This window comes from Oncorhynchus kisutch, linkage group LG30, assembly GCF_002021735.2.
Source record: "Oncorhynchus kisutch isolate 150728-3 linkage group LG30, Okis_V2, whole genome shotgun sequence".
In the NCBI taxonomy this organism is placed as follows: domain Eukaryota; kingdom Metazoa; phylum Chordata; class Actinopteri; order Salmoniformes; family Salmonidae; genus Oncorhynchus; species Oncorhynchus kisutch.
Window position 1 is genome coordinate 25,853,141 of NC_034203.2, and position 23,294 is coordinate 25,876,434.

At 40.6% G+C, this 23,294-nt stretch overlaps 1 protein-coding gene across 1 annotated transcript; it reads right to left on the bottom strand.

Moving 5' to 3' along the window:
• Positions 1 to 834: 834 nt before the first annotated feature.
• LOC109875053 (desmocollin-2) lies at positions 835 to 21,871 on the bottom strand. The gene is made up of 16 exons (XM_020467201.2): positions 21,550 to 21,871; positions 20,991 to 21,081; positions 20,592 to 20,791; positions 20,359 to 20,463; positions 10,567 to 10,722; positions 10,332 to 10,476; positions 10,001 to 10,155; positions 9,176 to 9,310; positions 8,804 to 8,989; positions 8,312 to 8,559; positions 6,319 to 6,461; positions 3,250 to 3,474; positions 2,694 to 2,915; positions 2,324 to 2,439; positions 1,881 to 2,213; positions 835 to 1,447 (listed from the first exon to the last, which is right to left on the bottom strand). The coding sequence occupies exons 1-16, from the start codon at positions 21,610 to 21,612 to the stop codon at positions 1,250 to 1,252; spliced, it is 2,721 nt and encodes a 906-aa protein (XP_020322790.1). The 5' UTR covers positions 21,613 to 21,871; the 3' UTR covers positions 835 to 1,249.
• Between the last annotated feature and the right edge of the window lie 1,423 nt (positions 21,872 to 23,294).

A 23,294-nucleotide genomic window follows, 5' to 3' on the forward strand; every position in this document is an offset into this window, starting at 1 on the left:
CAATTGAGATGGTTTGGGATGAGTTGGACCGCAGAGTGAAGGAACAGCAGCCAACAAGTGCTCAGCATATGTGGGAACTCAATCAAGACTGTAGGAAAAGCAATCCTCATAAAGCTGGTTGAGAGAATGCAAAGCTGTCAAGGCAAAAGGGTGGTTACTTTGAAGAATTTGTTTAACACTTTTATGGTTACTACATGATTCCATATGTGTTATTTCATAGTTTTGGTCTTCACTATTATTCTACAATGTAGAAAATAGTACAAAAATTAAGAAAAAAAACCTTGAATGAGTTGGTGTCCAAACTTTTGACTGGTACTGTTATATTTGGCCAATTTTAAATATTTCACATGTATCCTAATTTTTATTTATTTTAATCTTCTATTCTAAACAGAAGCACCAATAACTTCCTATTCTAAACGGAAGCACCCAGAACTTTATATTCTAAACAGAAGCACCTTCTACTGTAAACAGAAGTACCCAGAACATTCTATTCTAGTCTAAACACAAGGCTTTTTCTGCCACCAATCAACCATAAGAATAAAATGAATTGGACGGACAATTGAATTGTGTGACAAATTCAACATGGAAGCCCCAATGTAGCCTAATCGACAAGGCAGTTTTACTCTTTGATGGCTAAAATGTGATTAGAAATGCCATTTAGAATCTCACACAAACAGTCTTGAAAAAATGATTGGATTACATACAGTCTGCTTTAGATGGTCATATTCACTCTACTTATTTCATTATCATGTGTTGACTTGTACAGAACGTACAATGGTACAAAATATAGCTAGGACAATAAGTGCAAGGAATAATTATTCAGGTTATCCAACATTGAAAGAGAAATATAGACTTTATTTGGTAATGTTTGTACCCCATTCAGTTCATAGGTAATTAGAAAAATCTCATCTAATCTAACATTCAAGTACTGTTTTTACAGCATCTCATAAACAAACATTTGATTCTACAACACTGAAACTTTTACCACAATTTACAAAAAGAAAATCTTATCTTTGGCACTTAAATCACTAAATGTACACTATTTACAATACATAGTACTTTCCAGTGCAAAAAGGCTCTAACCAACAAACAGTTTGAGCAATTCAGTGTGATGACTGACTCAATGTTTTGTATTACCCTTGATAATGATAGCATGCCAACCCTCTGATAATTCCTAATTATCAACAAAAAACAAACATGAGAGAACACTTTCTGTAGTAAAAACAATATTGCAATAGATCTTCCTGGTTCATTTGTTAGTGCAGACCTCAGCTAACACCTTGAACTTTGGCCCCAGTGTGTTCAGGAAGTTCAGGTCTTCCTGGTTGACTTGGTCACTGCAGCAGCCCACCGAGCCAGCTGGAGACCCCACCCCCTCGAAGCCGTACGTGTGGATGATGTCATCGGCGTACCGTCCCTCCTCTTCCGTCCCTAGGTAAGCCAACTTCTGCAAAGAAAAGGTAGACCAGGTAAACATGATACGATACAGGATGGACATGGTAGCAGACAGGGTAAAAGATGAGGTGGGGAGAGGAGAATGAATGTTGTTATTAGTCCATAGGGAGCAGACAAGGACTAGCCCGAAGGGGGGAGGAAGATATTAGAGTAGGTGATATTACTTCCTTCCACAGGATATTACACTGAGAACAGACAAACCTTTCACCAACCAGACGAGATACATGAAAGCTGACACAGAAGCCAAGGGTTTAGCCAATAAGTAAGCCAACATTACACATCAGAATTGTCTAGGCTTTCACCAATAGTAAGAACTATATTAAACCTTAGAGAAAAGGCAGAAAATGTGATCATGACGATATTATCCATTTACGGTGTTTACTCAGACTAAAGTAAACACATTGACATTGTTTGAGTTGTTTTACCTGTTGTAGAAACAGCCCGTTGGTTTGCCAGTTGAACTTCATGAAACGTGTGTTGTCAAAAGTCATATTGCCACTGGCATATTGTCCGCCACCATATTGATCTACACCATATTGTCCACCGCCATTTTGTCCACCGTATTGACTGCCGTTGTATCGGTCAGAGAAGCCGTTCTGCATATCGGTCACAATGACGCTGCTGCCGGACTGCTGTTGAGTGCCCAGGTCTCCTCCCATCTTACCCAAGTTCTTAGCTCCAGCCCACCCCATGTCAATCATGGATCCCTTCACTGAACGGTCAATCCCAGACTTTGGAACAATGATGAGATTTGAATCCTAAAGAGGAGACATAAAAAACATATGAATACAAGCAAGGATCTGAAATCTGCTTTGATTTCATGACCATGAGAAATGTGTTTTTAATACTTTCAATATCACAGCCTTACCACTGCATCCCCTAGGGCTTCAATGTTAGACGTCAGCAGGATACCACCACTGTCTCCCATATCCTCCAGCTCCATTTTCTCATTCTTCGTCACACACATGAATGCACAAAGGATACCTGCGATAAAGAACCAACAAGAAAGTGTGTGAGTGGCACTGCAACAACAAGGCTGTCAGATGGACAAGACGCACGAGTCATTTGTTAAGGAATACAGCCATACTAGCTGATGTCAGCTGTTTAAGACTTCACCATTCAATTTCTAATCTCTCATCAGTTTTATATGTTGTCCTATCTTATTATTTGCTTTGACACCAACCTGTCAGGGCTACATAAATAATATGAATGTCCATAATAGCCCAGTGGAAACTCACAGAGTAGAAGTAGCAAAGCCAGACCGAGCAACATGGCCAGGATGCCCCACACCCCCAAAGATGTGGAGTTCTGTTGGGCCAGACACGCTCCGTTCCTGCAGCGGCAGATCCGGACCGTCACAGTCTGGGTACTTCCAAAGCCCTGCAGGTCCCCCACCATCAGGGGGACAGTGTATAGGCCGGTGGGGAGCTCCTTAGTTTGCGCCAACATCACTGCAGTGCCTGAGGAGGAAATACACTGTTGTTAGGAACAGGAGTTTGTGTACTAGATTTCCAGGTGAGATTATACTATAAGGACTAAAACTCCTGGCTCTAAGAAAAAATGTCACTAAAGAATGTCAGTTAACAGGTGCTGTGCAACGTGGCTCTGTTGAGGTTGCATCTCTAGAGAGTATTTCGGCTTTAAAGTTGTATTCAAGAATGTATGACACTGACTAGTCATTATAATTTATAAATTGTACATTTAAATAACTGCATCACTTTTTCAATCACATTTGCAAGACATCAATTAATATAGAGATGCAATGGAGTCAGGAGGTAGGAATCATTTTCATACTGTTGAGTGGCTTCACAGCCCATTTGTCATCATGCTTCTCTCCCAGTTTGAAGCTGAAGGGGGCAGAGAAGGGAGCTTGGTCCTTGTCTTCTGCTACCACCAACACAGAGCCCATCTCTCCCCCATCCTTCTCACACAACACCAGGTCTTTAGAGAGGATGTCTGGGACGTGGTCGTTCATGTCTTCCACTTGAATAATCACCGTCCCTGTACCTGTCTTCCGACCTAGGAGAAAGGAGACATATGTAAGACACAAGATAACACAATGCCTTCTTGCTGATTTTTATTGTGAGAGCTTGAGTGAGTCAGATTTCCAATCTATTCACTATCACACATGGCAATAAATGGGAAAACTTGAAAGTTCAGTTACAGATGGCACACAGTACTGATATTTTCCCAGTCGCTCCCTGTTATAAATGCAAAACAGAGATAAGGGCCAGTAGATAGCATATGACCAAAAAAAAACATCATCAGCACATCTGGAATAGAACCGAATAACACAATGTCATGGACCTCAATGACGTGATCACTCCAGGTGTTACAGATGGACTATTATATTCATCATCTTGTCTCTTAAACAACACACAAATAGTTATTGTGTTGTGTGTGAACATAAATCGAACATTGGCGAGAGTGGAGGGGGTGGTTGAAGCTAACACCAGAATGTGTTATGTATTAGATAACATCAGTCAAGGCGTAAAGACGACAACAACCTCTCATCCTCTGTGGTGTAATTCAAGTTGTGCAAACACACTCCCATATCAACATGTCAGTAAAAGGAGGCCTTGAGGAAATGGAATAGGGCACAGTGGTGTTGTTAGCTATAATTATGATGCTTTGTCTCTTCCTTGTTATAGAGTGTTAATACATGTTACAGTGATAGAGGCAGTGAGAGAAAGCAAATGCAGGATTAGCATGCTATTAGCTGGGAGGATATAACTAGGTCCCTGGGGCCGGTTGCATAACACATCTTAAGTTATTTTCCCCTTAAATTAAGGGGAAAAGGGTGCCCATCAGGACCCATATGTGCTTCATTAACTATGGATATGTACAGTAAGCATCATTCAATCTAGTCAAACCGGTTAATAGGCAGGTGGGTAGGAGTGTTGGGCAAGTAACCGAAAGGTGTCTGGATCAAATCCCCGAGCTAAAACTCTGTCATTTTGCCCCTGAGCAAGGCAGTTAACTCCACTGTTCTCCGGGTGCTGATGAACTTTTTCAATGCTAGTTGAGGATACTATAGTGATCACGTTTAACATTGGATTTATTACCTACAAAAAGGTACGATTTGTTTTGATTTGAAGGGTTAGGGTTCTGGTGCTGCTCTACACACACACGCGCTTTGACCAACATAAAGCCAACTCTCGGAAGATGAAAGACATTCAAAGTTCCATTCTGTGGGCCTAATTCAGATAATGCATGTCATAACAAGATGCCCAGCGCTTCAAGCCAAGCCTCCTGTCACGACCTGACCTTAGTTCCTTTTTTATGTCTCTATTTTGGTTTGGTCAGGGTGTGAGTTGGGGTGGGCATTCTATGTTTTGTTCTATGTTTTGTATTTCTGTGTTTGGCCTGGTATGGTTCCCAATTAGAGGCAGCTGTCTTTCGTTGTCTCTGATTGAGAACCATACTTTGGTAGCCTGTTCCCACCTGTGTTTGTGGGTAGTTGTTTTCTGTCTGCGTCTCTGTACCAGACAGGACTGTTTTTCGTTTGTTCCGTTTTGTTATTTTTGTTCTAGTGTTCAGTGTAATTAAAAGATCATGAACACGTACCACGCTGGTCCACCAACGACAACCGTTACAGAACTACCCACCACCAAAGGACCAAGCAGCGTGGAAGAATGGACTCCTGGACATGGGAGGAAATCTTGGATGGCAAGGGACCATGGGCACAGCCGGGAGAGTATCGTCGTCCTAAAGAGGAGCTGGAGGCAGCCAAAGCTGAGCGGCGATGCTACGAGGAGTTGGCTCCAGGAAGAGTGCACGAGAGGCAACCCCAGAATTTTTTTGGGGGGGGACACGGGGAGATTAATGGCTGTGATAATTTAATGGCTGTGATAGGAGAAAACTTAGGATGCATTTTTTTTAAATATATTTTTTAAATCAGTCTAACACAACAAAATGTGGAATATGTCAAGGGGTATGAATAATATCTGAAGGCACTGTAGCCAGCTATGTACTCTGTAAGTTAGCTTGACATGCTAGAAAGTAATAGAAACAAGTTGAGAAAAAATCTACAAGAAACATGATTTATTATCTTCTGAATCAATTTGTTTCTCCTGTCTTGAATGTAGTTCTATTTTGCGATCTCTTAAAATAAACGTGATCTCTTTGACGAGACATTCAGCCAGTGATGGTCGTCTCCATGGTAACCATAGTCTTATTCTGCCATAAATGCTTTCAAACTACTGTAAACCCAGAAATCCCCCGATCACACATGTAGGCGATGTAATGGCGACGTTGGCTATTTAACCTCATGCTCAGAAACACTTCGGCGGGTCTAACGGTCGTCTCGCACCGAACTGCGCATGTGCAGGCAGTCACAGCAAAGGCATTCCTTCGATATAAAGTTGTTTTTGACTCAAATGAAAGCGTGTCAGTTTGCCACTCATGAGGTTGGAGTAATAACATGTTCAACTACTTAAGACACTGGCTCGAATCTAGGTTGTGCCTTTAGATAGAGAAAATTAACAACTAAGGAAGAATCTTTCATTTCACTCATTGACATCTCAAAGCCCAATCTCCGGCCTGGTCTGTTTAGTCTGTTTTGCAAGCGTTACCGGAAGTCTCGTGATGGTGCGCCTCTGGGTTTAGAAACTCTGGGGTAAAATCCCTTAAGTATGCCCTTACTAAAGGAAAACATTTGAGGGGCTCTCTGCAACGCCTTTAAACAATTCCCTCAGGTAAGGGTAAATCCTTAAAGGAAACACTTAAGATGTTTTATGCTACCAGGCCCAAAGTTTTTAAAGCAATAGATGAGTTAAGATCATCCAAATAGTGATGCATATTTGACTACACAGAAATGGAATAAATACACATGCGAGACAATGTGTAACAACATCTACTTACTGGCATCCACAGCTTTCATAGTGACGTTGTAAACACCACCCACTACGAAGTGGGACTCCCTGTCGATTGTGTTGGCGATCTTCAGCTGTCCAGTGCTTTCATCGACATTGATCCATGAAGCCGGGTCTGAGACCTTGTAATACCTGAGAGGGAACAGAGAGAGAGAAGACGGTATTAAAGCATTCATGAGCATCATGGTGCAATTCTGCCATCAAGTGCTGGAGAGAGAAAAAAAATATGGCATACCATATTTTCGTGCATGTTAACATTAGAAGCCTCCTCCCTAAGTTTGTTTTAATCACTGCCCTAGCACACTCCACCAATCCGGATGTCCTAGCCGTGTCTGAATCCTGGCTTAGGAAGACCACCAAAAACCTTGAAATTTCCATTCCTAACTATAACATTTTACGACAAGATAGAACTGCCAAAGGGGGAAGTGTTGCAATTTACTGCAAAGATAACCTGCAGAGTTCTGTCTTACTATCCAGGTCTGTACCCAAACAATTTGAGCTTCAACTTCTAAAAATTAACCTTTTCAGAAACAAGTCTCTCACCGTTGCCGCTTGCTATAGACCACCCTCTGCCCCCAGCTGTGCCCCCGACACCATATGTGATTTGATTGCCCCCCCATCTATCTTCTGAGCTTGTGCTGCTAGGTGACCTAAACTGGGACATGCTTAACACCCCGGCCATCCTACAATCTAAGCTTGATGCCCTCAATCTCACACAATGTATCAATGAACCTACCAGATATAACCCCAAATCCGTAAACACGGGCACCCTCATAGATATCATCCTAACTAACTCACCCTCCAAATACACCTCTGCTGTTTTCAACCAAGATCTCAGCGATCAATAGCTCATTGCCTGCATCCGTAATGGGTCTGTGAGCAAACGACCACCCCTCGTCACTGTCAAACGCTCCCTAAAACACTTCTGCGAGCAGGCCTTTCTAATCGACCTGGCCGGGGTATCCTGGAATGACATTGACCTCATCCCGACAGTAGAGGATGCCTGGTTATTCTTTAAAAGTGCCTTCCTCACCATCTTAAATAGGCATGCCCCGTTCAAAAAATGTAGAACCAGGAATAGATATATCCCTTGGTTCACCCCAGACCTGTCTGCCCTTGACCAGCACAAAAACATCCTGTGGTGTTCTGCATTAGCATCGAATAGCCCCCGTGATATGCAACTTTTCAGGGAAGTTAGGAACCAATATACACAGGCAGTTAGGAAAGCTAAGGCTAGATTTTTTAAACAGAAATTTGCATCCTGCAGTACAAACTCAAAAAAGTTCTGGGATACTGTAAAGTCCATGGAGAATAAGAGCACCTCCCAGCTACCCACTGCTCTGAGGCTAGGAAACACTGTTACAACCGACAAATCCACTATAATTGAGAATTTCAATAAGCATTTCTCTACGGCTGGCCATGCTTTCCACCTGGCTACCCCTACCCCGGTCAACATTCCCATACTTTATTTATTTATTTTGCTCCTTTTGCACCACAGTATCTCTACTTGCACATCCATCTTTTGCACATCTACCATTCCAGTGTTTAATTGCCATATTGTTATTACTTCGCAACCATGGCCTATTTATTGCCTTAACTCCCTTATTTGACCTTATTTGCACTCACTGTATATAGACTTTGTTTTCTTTTCTTCTACTGTATTTTTGACTGTATGTCTTGTTCATTCCATGTGTAACTCTGTGTTGTTGTATGTGTCGAACTGCTATGCTTTATCTTGGCCAGGTCGCAGTTGCAAATGAGAACTTGTTCTCAACTAGCCTACCTGGTTAAATAAATGTTAAATAAAAAAATTAACAATTTCACAGTACCTCTATTTTCTATTGAAACATCATATTATTACTATGACCATTATCAATATGGTCAGACAATAGGCCATCTCCTTTGGTCATATGGCAAGACAGCACAAACAGATCTGGAACCAGGCTAATAAAGTATGACATTGAGGTAAACTAAGATCTTACTTGATGCCAGCGCTGCTCTTGGTCTCTGGGTCTACAGCAGTGTATGTTCCGATCAGGGTGTCGTTTGGAGTATTCTCCTGGACAGTAAATCGTACGATGGGGGCAGTGAACTCTGGTCCCTCGTCCACGTCCCCCACTGTGACATCCACAGGGATGGACACCCACTTAGCATTGGTCCCACTCAGCTCAGCCTGGTTACGGGCCATCACATCCAGCTTTAGGTTCTTGGTCTTCTCGTAGTCTAGAGGCTGGTGACACAGCGAAGACAAGGAGTGTCATTTTATTGTATTATTATTGGACTATCAGCCATAAATGACATTGTCATTGTACAAGAGTAAATAAGAGTAAATAAGAGTAAATAAGAGTAAATAAGTATTTTGTTTCAAGATTTTGACTCTCTTTATGTTATGGGATAATTTGCCTTATTTAAAAAATAATTATGAAAGTCAAGATCAGATCAAAAATATAGGTTAATTGTGAGTACCAACTCACCTTTGTTAGGTAAATTAGTCCTTCATTTGTTTTTGGGTCTCTTTCCATCCTGAAGTTCCCATTTTCATTCCCCTTGGTGATGATGAACTCAGAGTTCCAGTTTGGTGTGTTAATTAAGTCCTTGTCTTCAATAGGGATTCTGAGGATGAGGCCTTTCTCTTGGTTCTCCATAACACTCACATTATACTGCAAGAGGAAAGCAGCATGTTCAATTATCTGACTGAGGTATATTGAATATCCATACTCTATAGCAAACAAAATATAGCACATTTTCACCATAACTATTGTTTTGCTGCCAAATAAACTGCGATATAAAATTGTCATTACTGTAAAAAAATAAAAAAATATTCAAGATTATTATTTTTTCCTTACAGATGTCTTTTTAAAAGTGGGAGGGTTGTCGTTGATGTCTCCCACAACTATTGTGGCTGTAGCCGTGTTTGATAGACCATTCAGAGCGCCATTCATGTCTCTGATGTCCACTGTCACTAAATGTTTGTCGTTCACCTGAAAAACAAAATCCCCAAATATACATTTAGTTCAAATATACACTGAGTGCACAAAACATTAGGAACACCTTCCCAATATTGAGTTGCACCTATTTTGCCTTCAGAACAGCCTCAATTCGTTGGGGGATGGACTCTACAAGGTATTGAAAGCGTTCCACAGGGATTCTGGTCCATGTTGACTCCAAAGCGTCCCACATTTGTGTCAAGTCGACTGGATGTCCTTTGGGTGGTGGAACATTCTTGATACACACGGGAAACTGTTGAAACATCCAACCTTGTTGCCGTTCTTGACACACTCAAACGGGTGAACCTGGCACCTACTACCATACCCTGTTCAAAGGCACTGAAATATTTTGTCTTGCTCATTCACCCTCTGAATGGCACATACACGCAATCCATGTCTCAATTGCCTCAAGGCTTAACAATTCTTCTTTAACCTGTCTCCTCATCTTTATCTACACTGATTGAAGTGGATTTAACAGGTGACTTCAACAAGGGATCGTAGCTTTCACCTGGATTCACCTGGTTAGTCTATGTCAGGGACAGAGCAAGTGTTCCTAATGTTCTGTGCACTCAGTGTATATTAAAACATGAATAATTCAAACAATGATAGCAGTGGTCACCAATGTGGAACCCTGGAAAACTAAGTGAGATATTTTGAAAGTACGAAGAGGAGACTAACTCTCACCTCTCTGTCAAGAGTGTCTGTTTTGGTGCTGATGACTCCTGTCTCTGGGTTGATGTAGAACAGGTTGGTCCCAGAGAGGAGGGAGTACCTGATCTTAGTGTGGTCTGTATCAGGCTCGTCTTTGTCTATGGCATTCACCTTCCCCACAACGGTACCTGCAATGGAACACATCACAACACACAGGCTATTAGTTCATATCCACAAGTTCCAGTTTCAAATGAATGTCTGGATGTGTGACAAATGTACTAATTCGTGAAACATATGGCACTTTTTCTATGTACTGTATTACAGAGGCTAAAGGTATTTCTTACTTCAGCTGTATGTTTCTCACCTGTGTTGCTTTGTTCCAGCACAGTAAACTGCAGTTGTCCAGTGAAAGTTGGTGCATTGTCATTCACATCTTCTACATTCACTGTGATGGGTAATGGTAAGTCTGTCTCCTGGTTGGTGTATCTGTCAAACACTCTGGCTTGAAACTGAAAAAAGAGATGTCATGTTTTATCATCATAGATAATCAATTAATCAATTATTAAATAATAAAGCAATAATTGTTGTCTACTACTCACTATAAACTGAGGGGTAACCTCGCGGTCAACAGCTCTGTGGACCTTCAGCATCCCAGTTTCCTTTACCACACTAAACACACCCACAGGGTCCTCTGTCACACCAGGCCCACTGAGGGTGTAGTACACCTTGTATGCGGCAGAAGAATCAGATGCAACCTAGACCAGAAAACAATCAAATATTATCTGGGGTCAAGCTTCAACAAGCAGTGGGATAATCATATCATTCGGGTTAGAAAATTGTACAGTAATGATGTGTTTTTGGTTGGATATGTTTCTCAATTTCTTTCCTTGGTTTTTGCAATCTTTATCACACCATTTGCCATTATTGTTAGTCGTATGGTTTGGCCTCAGACCAGTAAGTGTGAGCAGAGCCTGCTGAGTATCTGGTACATGTCATTGGCTTGGGCTAGTGTGGGCCTGGGCCTGTGTGGGCCTTGGGCCTGTTTGCCTGATCACAGCCTGGGCGTATGTGTGACTTCCATGTCGAGGCCCTTTTGGCAGGAGTGTGGGGTATGGGGTGGGCAGGAGGGGCATAGGTCTGATCTTCCTACCTCCCATCTCACACACATTGACCGCAGCCTTTCCCACGCCCTGCTGCAGCTCTCCCGAATCGCGAAGCAAACAAGTGCTGTTTAGAATAGCTTTTCTCAAAGGTTTCACAAAAAGCACATATGTATTTCTATATCCTCTCCAAAAATCATGATATTATTTGAATAGTGAAAATATTTCGAAAACCCATCCCTAGTATTTACACAGGCAGCCCAATTCTAATATTTTGCCAGTAATGGGTATTTTGACACAGAACACTTAGTCAACAATTATAATGCTTTAGACCTTTTACTTGCTAGACGGGTATGACCATTTCTGTTTTGCAAAATGTAGAGACACAGAAAACGTGAGTCTACGCCTTCACTATGGTGAATCACTAAAACAATACAGAAATACACTACGGATAAAGAAGGAACAGCACGTCAGAAATCAGCTCAATGTAATTGAAGAATCCATAGACTCTAACCACTTCTGGAAAAATATGAAAACACTAAACAAACAACAACACGAAGAGTTATCTATCCAAAACGCTGATGTATGGGTAAACCACATCTTCAATCTTTTTGTCCCTATAACACAGAACAAACAGCAAAAACATATACATGATCAAATACATACCATAGAATCAACTATTAAAGACTACCAGAACCCACTGAATTCTCCAATTACATTGGACAAAAAACAAACCCTCCAACCCAAAAGGCCTGTGGTGTTGATGGTATCCTCAATGAAAGTATAAAATATCCAGACAACATTTTTTTAAATGTATTTAACCTTTATTTAACTAGGCAAGTCAGTTAAAAACGGGGGAAATCCTCTGCATTATCATTAATGGCAGACTCATACATTTCCTCAGTCAAAACAATGTACTGAGAAAATGTCAAATTGGCTTTTTACCAAATTACTGTACGACAGACACCTTAATTGACAAACAAACAAACAAAAACAAAGGCAAAGTCTTCTCATGCTTTGTTGATTTAAAAAAAGCCTTTGACTCAATTTGGCATGAGCGTCTGATTCCATCTAGACACCGTTGCCCTAGAGCACACAAAAAAAAGACATACCTTGGTCTAAACATCAGCGCCACAGGTAACTTCAACAAAGCTGTGAATGAGCTGAGGGACAAGGCAAGAAGGGCCTTGCCATCAAAATGAACATAAAATTTGACATACCAATTAGGATCTGGTTAAAAATACTTGAATCAGTTATAGAACACATTGCCCTTTATGGTTATATGAATGAATTTCTCATTCATATATCCTTATGTACATATTCTTTATCCCCTTACACTGTGTATAAGACAATGGAATTGTTAGTTAGATTACTTGTTGGTTATTACTGCATTGTCGGAACTAGAAGCACAAGCATTTCGCTACACTCGCATTAACATCTGCTAACCATGTGTATGTGACAAATACAATTTGATTTGATTTGATTTGTGAGGTCTAGGGTCCGCTCACCAACCAAGAATTCACAAAATGAGATAAACACCAAATTGAGACTCTGCATGCAGAATTCTGCAAAAATATCCTCTGTGTACAACATAAAACACCAAATAATGCATTCAGAGCAGAATTAGGCCGATACCCGCTAATTATCAAAATCCAGAAAAGAGACGTTAAATTCTACAACCACCTAAAAGGAAGCGATTCCCAAACCTTCCATAAATAATCCATCACCCAAGCAAGCTGGTCCTAGGGCTATTTTCAGAAACACAAACAGACCCCACAGAGCCCTAGGACAGCAGTACACCCAACCAAATCATGAGAAAACAAAAAGATAATTACTTGACACATTGGGAAGAATTAACATAAAAACTAAGCAAACTAGAATGCTATTTTGCCCTAAACAGAGAGTACATAGTGGCAGAATACTTGACCACTGTGACTGACCCAAATTAAAGGAAAGCTTTGACTATGTACAGACTCAGTGAGCATAGCCTTGCTATTGAGAAAGGCCACCATAGGCAGACCTGGCTCTCGAGAGAAGACAGGCTATGTGCACACTGCCCATAAAATGAGGTGGAAACTGAGCTGCACTTCCTAAGCATGTGCCAAATGTATGACAATATTAGAGACTCATATTTCCCTCAGATTACACAGATCCACACAGAATTTGAAAACAAACCCAATATTGATGAACTACCACAGTGACTCATCACAGCAGCAAGATTTGTGACCTGTTGCCACAAGAAAAGGGCAACCAGTGAAGAGCAAACACCATTGAAAATACTACCCATATTTATGTTTATTTATTTTCCCTTTTGTAATTTAACTATTTGCACATTGGGGCCATCGACGGAACGAGGAAGAGCTAGACTAGCAGTAGAATTTGAATGGGTTAAACTGATGCAAGAGTTGGGGATAGAGGATGCATCTGTCATTAGTAATGTTTCAGAGTAACATGTCAAACTAACCCTTTACAAATAGCTCGCCACAAGGTTAGAATATGACTCAGCGCTAAAGCCGACCTGGTCCCGAGAAGAGTATATAAGGAGAGTGCCTTCCTTAAGAGGGCATGATAGTGCTACTTGACTTATCACCGACAGACAGCTCGTGATACTTCAACTATCATCAACCTAAAAGGTCATATCTGACTTTCATACTCTAGAACAATTGTATCTCGACTTCTGATTTCTGAACGAGACACATTGAGACAACTACCCTCCACACTCCTCGTGCTGAATAAATCCACCTCCCAACCGAGGTGGGTGAATAGCAACTGTGGTGTTATAAGTTTTTTTTGTCTCGAACTGTTCTCTTCACTAATCAGTAAATCATAGTATCTGTTTCTCCTACTAGAGGTTGTACTAAGTGATTGGATAAGCCTCTGGAGAAATTGTGAGTGGAAGAACATACTCTTTGGGGACCAACCAGGTCAACCTGCGCTAAGGTAATGAACCGCTTGTTGTAATACATATAGAAGGCATTAATAGTAGTAAGTGTTTTGATGATTGTTGATGTTCCTCGCCTGGTTCACCAATTACTTCTCAGATAGAGTTCAGTGTGTCAAATCGGAGGGTCTGCTGTCCGGACCTCTGGCAGTCTCTATGGGGGTGCCACAGGGTTCAATTCTTGGACCGACTCTCTTCTCTGTATACATCAATGAGGTCGCTCTTGCTGCTGGTGAGTCCCTGATCCACCTCTACGCAGACGACACCATTCTGTATACTTCCGGCCCTTCTTTGGACACTGTGTTAACAACCCACCTGTAGCACACGCTCCAGCAGGTATATCTCTCTAGTCACCCCCAAAACCAATTCTTTCTTTGGCCGCCTCTCCTTCCAGTTCTCTGCTGCCAATGACTGGAACGAACTACAAAAATCTCTGAAACTGGAAACACTTATCTCCCTCACTAGCTTTAAGCACCAACTGTCAGAGCAGCTCACAGATTACTGCACCTGTACATAGCCCACCTATAATTTAGCCCAAACAACTACCTCTTTCCCAACTGTATTTAATTTTAATTTATTTATTTATTTTGCTCCTTTGCACCCCATAATTTTTTATTTCTACTTTGCTCATTCTTCCATTGCTAAACTACCATTCCAGTATTTTACTTGCTATATTGTATTTACTTTGCCATCATGGCCTTTTTTGCCTTTACCTCCCTTCTCACCTCATTTGCTCACATTGTATATAGACTTGTTTATACTGCATTATTGACTGTATGTTTGTTTTTACTCCATGTGTAACTCTGTGTCGTTTTATCTGTCGAACTGCTTTGCTTTATCTTGGCCAGGTCGCAATTGTAAATGAGAACTTGTTCTCAACTTGCCTACCTGGTTAAATAAAGGTAAAATAAAAAAATAAAATAAAATGTTATAGATTATGGACAAAGAGGAAACTGTAATAACGTGTAGAACTGTGTGACTTGCAAATATTGAATAAAAAGTAGAAACTAGACCCAAAACCCTAGGGGAGAGAACGCCTCGGACACTCTAGTTTCTACACAAAAGACAATTTAAAGGATTGGACAGCCAACTCATGTATATAGTAAAAAACAAAGTTACTCTGTATTAATATTCAAGCAGTATTAACCGACGGGTGTAGGCATTAAATCGTAAATTGTTTGTCTAGATACTAGAGTGATTGGGAACCCTATAAGAGCAATGGCGAGGTGAAGAGTCTACTGATTGGGAACCCTATAAGAGTAATGGCGGGTTGAAGAGTCTACTGATTGGGAACCCTATAAGAGTAATGGCGGGTTGAAGAGTCTACTGATTGGGAACCCTATAAGAGTAATGGCGGGTTGAAGAGTCTACTGATTGGGAACCCTATAAGAGTAATGGCGAGGTGAAGAGTCTACTGATTGGGAACCCTATAAGAGTAATGGCGAGGTGAAGAGTCTACTGATTGGGAACCCTATAAGAGTAATGGCGGGTTGAAGAGTCTACTGATTGGGAACCCTATAAGAGTAATGGCGAGGTGAAGAGTCTACTGATTGGGAACCCTATAAGAGTAATGGCGGGTTGAAGAGTCTACTGATTGGGAACCCTATAAGAGTAATGGCGAGGTGAAGAGTCTACTGATTGGGAACCCTATAAGAGTAATGGCGAGGTGAAGAGTCTACTGATTGGGAACCCTATAAGAGTAATGGCGGGTTGAAGAGTCTACTGATTGGGAACCCTATAAGAGTAATGGCGAGGTGAAGAGTCTACTGATTGGGAACCCTATAAGAGTAATGGCGAGGTGAAGAGTCTACTGATTGGGAACCCTATAAGAGTAATGGCGAGGTGAAGAGTCTACTGATTGGGAACCCTATAAGAGTAATGGCGAGGTGAAGAGTCTACTGATTGGGAACCCTATAAGAGTAATGGCGGGTTGAAGAGTCTACTGATTGGGAACCCTATAAGAGTAATGGCGGGTTGAAGAGTCTACTGATTGGAAACCCTATAAGAGTAATGGCGAGGTGAAGAGTCTACTGATTGGGAACCCTATAAGAGTAATGGCGAGGTGAAGAGTCTACTGATTGGGAACCCTATAAGAGTAATGGCGGGTTGAAGAGTCTACTGATTGGGAACCCTATAAGAGTAATGGCGGGTTGAAGAGTCTACTGATTGGGAACCCTATAAGAGCAATGGCGGGTTGAAGAGTCTACTGATTGGGAACCCTATAAGAGTAATGGCGGGTTGAATAGTCTACTGATTGGGAACCCTATAAAAGTAATGGCGAGGTGAAGAGTCTACTGATTGGGAACCCTATAAGAGTAATGGCGGGTTGAAGAGTCTACTGATTGGGAACCCTATAAGAGTAATGGCGGGTTGAAGAGTCTACTGATTGGGAACCCTATAAGAGTAATGGCGAGTTGAAGAGTCTACTCTTTGGGAACCCTATAGAGCAATGGCGAGGTGAAGAGTCCACTCTATAAAAGGTAAATACTCTTAAGTCTGATTGATATTATCTAAGATTCCAAAACACGCCTGACGGCACCACAACGGCTAATCTCCGAATAAAAGGGCAGGATACATAACCAGTCCAGTCCGGCGGGCCTGTGAGTCACCTGTTAGCCGGGTGACATAAGAACTTGAGTGAGGCGACTTGTATCACTCTCAACGGAGTACCTTAATGGTCCTAAAGCAAAATCCCCTACCGCGACACTTGGCGCCCAACGTGGGGCTCGATAATATCATATATATACAGATAGAGAACCTACCAAGAAAATCCTTGAGGATGAGGAAATAAGAAAAGTACTATAGAGTTTATAACTAAATAGGAAATCTTATACAAAACCTAAAGGTAAATGAGGAAATAAGAAAAGTACTATAGAGTTTATAACTAAATAGGAAATCTTATACAAAACCTAAAGGTAAATGAGGAAATAAGAAAAGTACTATAGAGTTTATAACTAAATAGGAAATCTTATACAAAACCTAAAGGTAAATGAGGAAATAAGAAAAGTACTATAGAGTTTATAACTAAATAGGAAATCTTATACAAAACCTAAAGGTAAAGAAGGAAAAAAGATGAAGGTAGAAAAAGAGTGATTTTATAAGCATTACATTTAATTATGAAAATAAATATGTTGCAGTTCCTAGGGATGGTAAATTACTGGATGGATCCCATACTATGGGATGAGACTGATTTAAGATTAACCCAGGTTATTGTTAGATTAAATACAGTGGACTCCTGAAGGAGAGATTTCACTAGTACAGAAAACATATGCTATGTTTAGCAGGGTTTTGGCTTTATCTAATCATTTGAAGGTTTGTCTTTAAATAGTAGAAAGATGACAAGGGTATATGGCATCTGTTGTGATGCAGGATCATTGAGAGTATCGGGTTAATTAAGCTGAACTATATAATTATTTTATAGATTACTACATAGAAATGTTGAGTTCTATAAAATTCATTAGTGCAAACAGGGAGACAGTGAGACAGTCAGTCAAAATGTGGAAGCAGAAACCATATCTGGTACTGACAGTATTAGCTGCAGGAACAGGAAGCAGATGCGGAAGCGAAAAAGGCCGGTTTTAAACCACAGCCATTAAAGCAGCAGTTGTTAAAAGAGGAAGTTAAACATAGACATAACTATATTGAAGGATTGTCAGTCTAAGAGCACCAGTGAAAGAGTGGGGGCTCGTCCAGGATCCATGTGCAAATTCATTAGGTCAGTTAGACATCGACACAGGAGTAGGGGAATGGGATTTTACATAGACGCAAATAATGCAAAGAGAGGCTAACCTAGAAAAGGCTAGTCAAAGAAAAAAGACAGCCGCAGTGCAAAGAGTGGACCCCTCAGGAGACGCAGGGGTACCCACTAAACCAGGGAGAAGAGATAGGGCAAGGCAGCAACCCCAGCAGCAAACCCAAGCAGGGCCACAGGCTCAGAGTAAACCGGCCTTCCAACCCAAAACACCCCAAAAGGATGGAGGTAAAACTACCTAGACAAAAGAAAGACCCCAAACTACGTGACAATACGGCAGCAGGACCATCAGGTGTTAAAACCGGGGGCCCCCCAAAAACCAGCCTCCCTGGACGTAGCGGCCTTTGGAGCCCTCACACAGGAGGAAAAAACTCAAAGGAGAGAAGATTATGCTAAGTGGAATGAGGCGAACCCTGGTAGGAAATGAAAAAGTGCAAACTGGTTAACGGGAACCCTGGAAAGAAACTTAAAAGTACCGATAGTGGGCAAGACTTTTCTTATAGATACCGGGGCAGACTAATAATGACTAATAATCCAGGAGAACGAGTGGGTACCCTCAGGGTAAAATTTCCAGAAGGACAACAAAAAGATATGAAAATAATCAACCATTTTAAACCTGTAAATGTTCCAGACTAAATAGAGAGGGTCAGAACAGAAATGGACTTAGAGAAAAATATTAATCAAATAATAGAAAAGCTAGGTGAAATAAAAAGACAGCAGTTTAAAGACGGTAACCTACTAACCTCTAATGAAGAATCTGAAAGGACTATTAAGTGTTTTAACAAACCTCTTAAAGGCCCCATACAAAAATATGACACGGAAGGAGCCAAAATGGCGCTGTTGGAAATATATTGGAATAAAATAATGGCCCTTGCCCAAGGCCAGGACATAATAATAAAGGACAATTAACTTAACAAAATGTGGGCACAACTAGTTGAGGGAAGTAACCACAACTAGTTGGGACAAATGGTGAAATGTAGTTTGTATCAAACCAAGAAACGGAAGAAGGGCCTCCTCCCGTGGTACAAAAGAGGAAGGCCACAAACATAGAAAAACCAAGAGACATAGTGTTTTTTACAGATGGCAGTGGGAAATCAGGTCCCACTGTGTGGGGTTTTATTATAAAAAATATAGAAACCTGTAATTACCTGTAATTATACTCCGGGTTGCAATTCGGCTTGCAATCCTTATTAAACAAACTAACCTCTGATCAAAGAAGTTTCCTGTGGTCTCTTGTATAACGTAGGGCAGAATTCCCTTACAATACTAATCAAATACCAATTGATTTTTAGAATATACAACTATCCTGTATAGGCTACCTGAACCTGCATGACATGAGCCGCCCTCACGCTCTCTCCTTTGATAGAAAGTTCTGCGTCTATTAATGCCAAATAATAGGCCTTACATACAGTCAGTCCACACTCAGAACACTAGCTTACTATATTGTTTCATTATGCAGTGTACTATCTATAGCTATATACTGTATTTAGCTGCTATTTAGAACTTTTAAAAAATACACATCAAATAGCCAAACAATGAGGAAAAAAGTAGTCTACTTGAGGATAAATTCAGCCACTATTTAATGTTGAATTTAGTGGGTTTGTCTGACTAATAGCCTACACAAATGGGCTGCAATATTCAAATGAAATTAAATACAAATAAATCCAACTTGAAAGACTCCCCTGGTGTCATAATATATTTTGATATTGCAACCACATAATTCAATCGCCGGTTCACCAGCATGAACGAAATCACAGACAGATTTTTTTTTGTTCAAGCCCTCAAGAACTGTTGTCTGCTAATGGTGATAATCTGTTTGCATTTGCCAAAGTATTGTCTTTCCAATATCCAGACAACCTGTCCCCAGAGCTTCCTATACAGTCATTTAATCTATCTCTGTAACATGTTGAGGCCGGCAATTTAATTCCATTTTGCATTGATTAGAAATATCCCACTTCACCTGCTAGGCCTACATGGAGCCTCTGCCCCTTGAATTGCCGGACAATAACAGCAAGCTACATGTGTGAAACGTGTGTAGACAACCGGTATGTCTTTGTTATGGGGCGCAAGTCATAAAAACTACATTCAAAAGTGTGTTGCTTTATTAAATGAAGAATGTCAAATGTCATGTTATACACTTGTGTGTAGCAATGTCACATGGCTCATTTGATTTAATTCAGACAAAGCCTTTTCATTGTTAAAAAAAGTATTATTTGTATTGTATTATTTTCTTCTAAAAAGTGAATACTCACACAACATCCATTGGGATATTATATTAATAGATTAACCGTGCCCACTAATCCTGTGTATACATGTATGTGGTTGGGTGTGTATGGGTGTGCACCATCTGGTGAGGGCGTGGAGCATACAGGTACAGAATGTGCCTTAGCCACAAGTGAGAAAGAGTGAGAAATAAAGTGGATCATGGGTAAGGAGAATTGAAAGCACAGGTAGAGGATAATTTGGATGTTGCCCGTGTAGGAGTGTGTTATGACTACATTACATGAAATATGGACAAAGCTTCAGTTTATTGTCCATATTCAAATAGACAGAATGTGCTGAAAGTAATGGAAGTTGTAACTTATTTTAAGGACATTACCAGATCAACTTCCTTTGGAAATGGAGGGACGTCATTTTCTATGATGTTGAAGGGCAGAGGGCTCCAACGTCTTTTGGAGCGCTTTAGTAGACCATCTTTCAATACCTGAAATATGCGGGGGGGAAGTCACAAAAAGTTACGACACTACAAACATAATACAGTACTTATTTAAAAAGTATAGGACTAGCATCTTCAACATCTTTTACTCTAAGCCCATGTGGAATCCACCTTACTTTTCTAGAGTTCTGGACAAGGTAAACATCCATGTTTTTCTTCTGACCATTGGGGTCCTGAAACTGCACTGAGAATGTCCTGCCATTGGCTGGTACCATAGTGATGTGGACTGTTACTATAGTTCCATCTGCCTGTACTGTGAAGTCCGGGTCACAAGAGGTAAAATGCAAGGTCTTGGTGTCACAGTTGTCGACATCAACTGAACAATGAGAGAGAAAGAAATGTTATGAACTGTACAATTACTAAAAACAACATGAATTATCCTAAGCAAGATAACGTGATTATGATTAAGGATGTCAACTGGTTATAAAAAGTGTATGACTATATTGATTGTTTCATTCAGTATCAATTACATACAACGTTTGACAGGACTGGAGTATTTGTGAATGTTTAGTTACCTTTTGAAATAACATGCCCAACTGGTACTGTCTGAGGTACTGCTTCTTGTATGGAGCCGGGGATAAAGCAGGAGTCCACATATGAGATGATCTGGAGTTAACACATGAGATGATCAGGAGTTAACACATGAGATGATCAGGAGTTAACACATGAGATGATCTGGAGTTAACACATGAGATGATCAGGAGTTAACACATGAGATGATCTGGAGTTAACACATGAGATGATCTGGAGTTAACACATGAGAGTGATATTGTTCATTCTAACAACGTGCATATCATACGATAGTTGTGTTACAAATATCGTACTGCAATTATTTGTATGGTCTATTATTGGAACCAAAAGAATGAGACATTTACATTTTCAAGAACATAGTCTGCATAGGTAGATGTATCAACAAGCCGCACCTTGCCAGTGATATACAGTCTAATATTACACAACTGCACAAAATAAATGTTACGTTTGCCAATTCAATTAATTTCATAGACTCGAAGGAAGTTGACAAATCCAAATCAAATGTCCAAATTACAGAAAAACGTTCATTTCATATGTACTTACCAAAAATATGCATAAATTGACATTTAAGTTCCGTTCCATTTTTGTTACTACCATCCGAAACATCAAGACTATAGTGACGAAACCACACGCAGGAACAAGAAGTATAAGTGTTTCTGTCAAGGGCGAGGATTAGAGGGTGGAATATCCTTACACCAATCAACAGTAACCGAATTGTGTCCGTATGCGTCTTCCATTGCAGGGATCGGAATGACGGTTTCATTTATGAAAAAGTACCCCGCCCGCGATGACTCAAATGGCCTTCTCGACGACGGGACGCATTCCTTGTCTAGTACTCCACCCTCTTTCAGTCTGTGAAAATAACAGTACAGAGGTGTGATTTAACATGTGATCAACTGCTCAAAGCTTGTGGTTTGGTGTGAGCCATGCACGCTAAGCAAATTGGTTATTTCGAAAGAAATCAGAGAGAACAAATGTTACCAATAGGGGGAAGCATTGTATCGGTAATGGGTTGTTGTCTGAAAACAATAGAATGTCCTCTTGGCTTTTTTTCTCAACTATCAACTGTCCCATGCAATGGATTTAAAAATGAAATAATTGTTTCTGTTTTTTCTATATCTAAAAAAATTTAAGCAAGTAGACAGATACAGCTATTTTGTAATGTTAATTTAATCCTTAGTGCAGTTATCATGCAAAGTATTTTATAACTCCATTCTGTTCCAGGGAAATTAAGATAGGAACGTGTCATGTATTTCAAGAGTAAACTCTCTCTCTTTCTATCATTGCATAATCTCAATGATGATGGATTGAACTGCTGAAAGCCACAATAAATAAACTTGATCCGTGTTCAGGGAATACAGTGCCTTCAGAAAATATTCAGGCCTTTTGACTTTATCCACATTGTTCTAAAATGTATTAAATAAAATAATTATCAGCAATCTACACACAATACCCAATAATGACAAAGCGAAAACAGGTTTTTAGAATTTTTTTACACATTTAAAAATATAAAACAGAAATATTTTATTTACGTAATTATTCAGACCCTTTGCTATGAGACTCGAAATTGAGCTCAGGTGCATCCTGTTTCCATTGATCATCCTTGAGATGCTTCTGCAACTTGGAGTCCACCTGTGGTAAATTCAATTGATTGGACATGATTTGGAAAGGCACAGTGTAATGAGTGCGCTGAGAGTCGGGAAGCAAGTACAGGGAGTGAGTATTTTAATTAATTAATACAAAACAACAAACAAACAACACACTGACATGAAAACAGAGTCAATAACACCTGAGGAAAGGTGACATATATCTGGAAGATAATCAAGGAAGTGATGGAGTCCAGGTTAGTGTCATGAGGCGCTCATGCGCTTGACGATGGTGACAGATGTGCAGGATAATCAGAATCCTGATGACCTAGAGGCCGGAGAGGGAGTATACGTGACACACACACAATCTCTATAAGGTCCCACAGTTTACAGTGCAGGTCAGAGCAAAAACCAAGCCATGAGGTCTAAGGAATTGTCCATAGAGCTCCGAAACAGGATTGTGTCGAGTCACAGATCTGGGGAAGGGTACCAAAACATTTCTGCAGGCCTTTATGGTAGAGTTGCCAGACGGAAGCCACTCCTCAGTAAAAGTCACATAACAGCCCGCTTGGAGTTTGCCAAAAGGCACCTAAAGACTCTCAGACCATGAGAAACAAGATTATCTGGTCTGATGAAACCAAGATTGAACTCTTTGGCCTGAATGCCAAGCGTCACATCTGGAGGAAACCTGGCACCATCCTT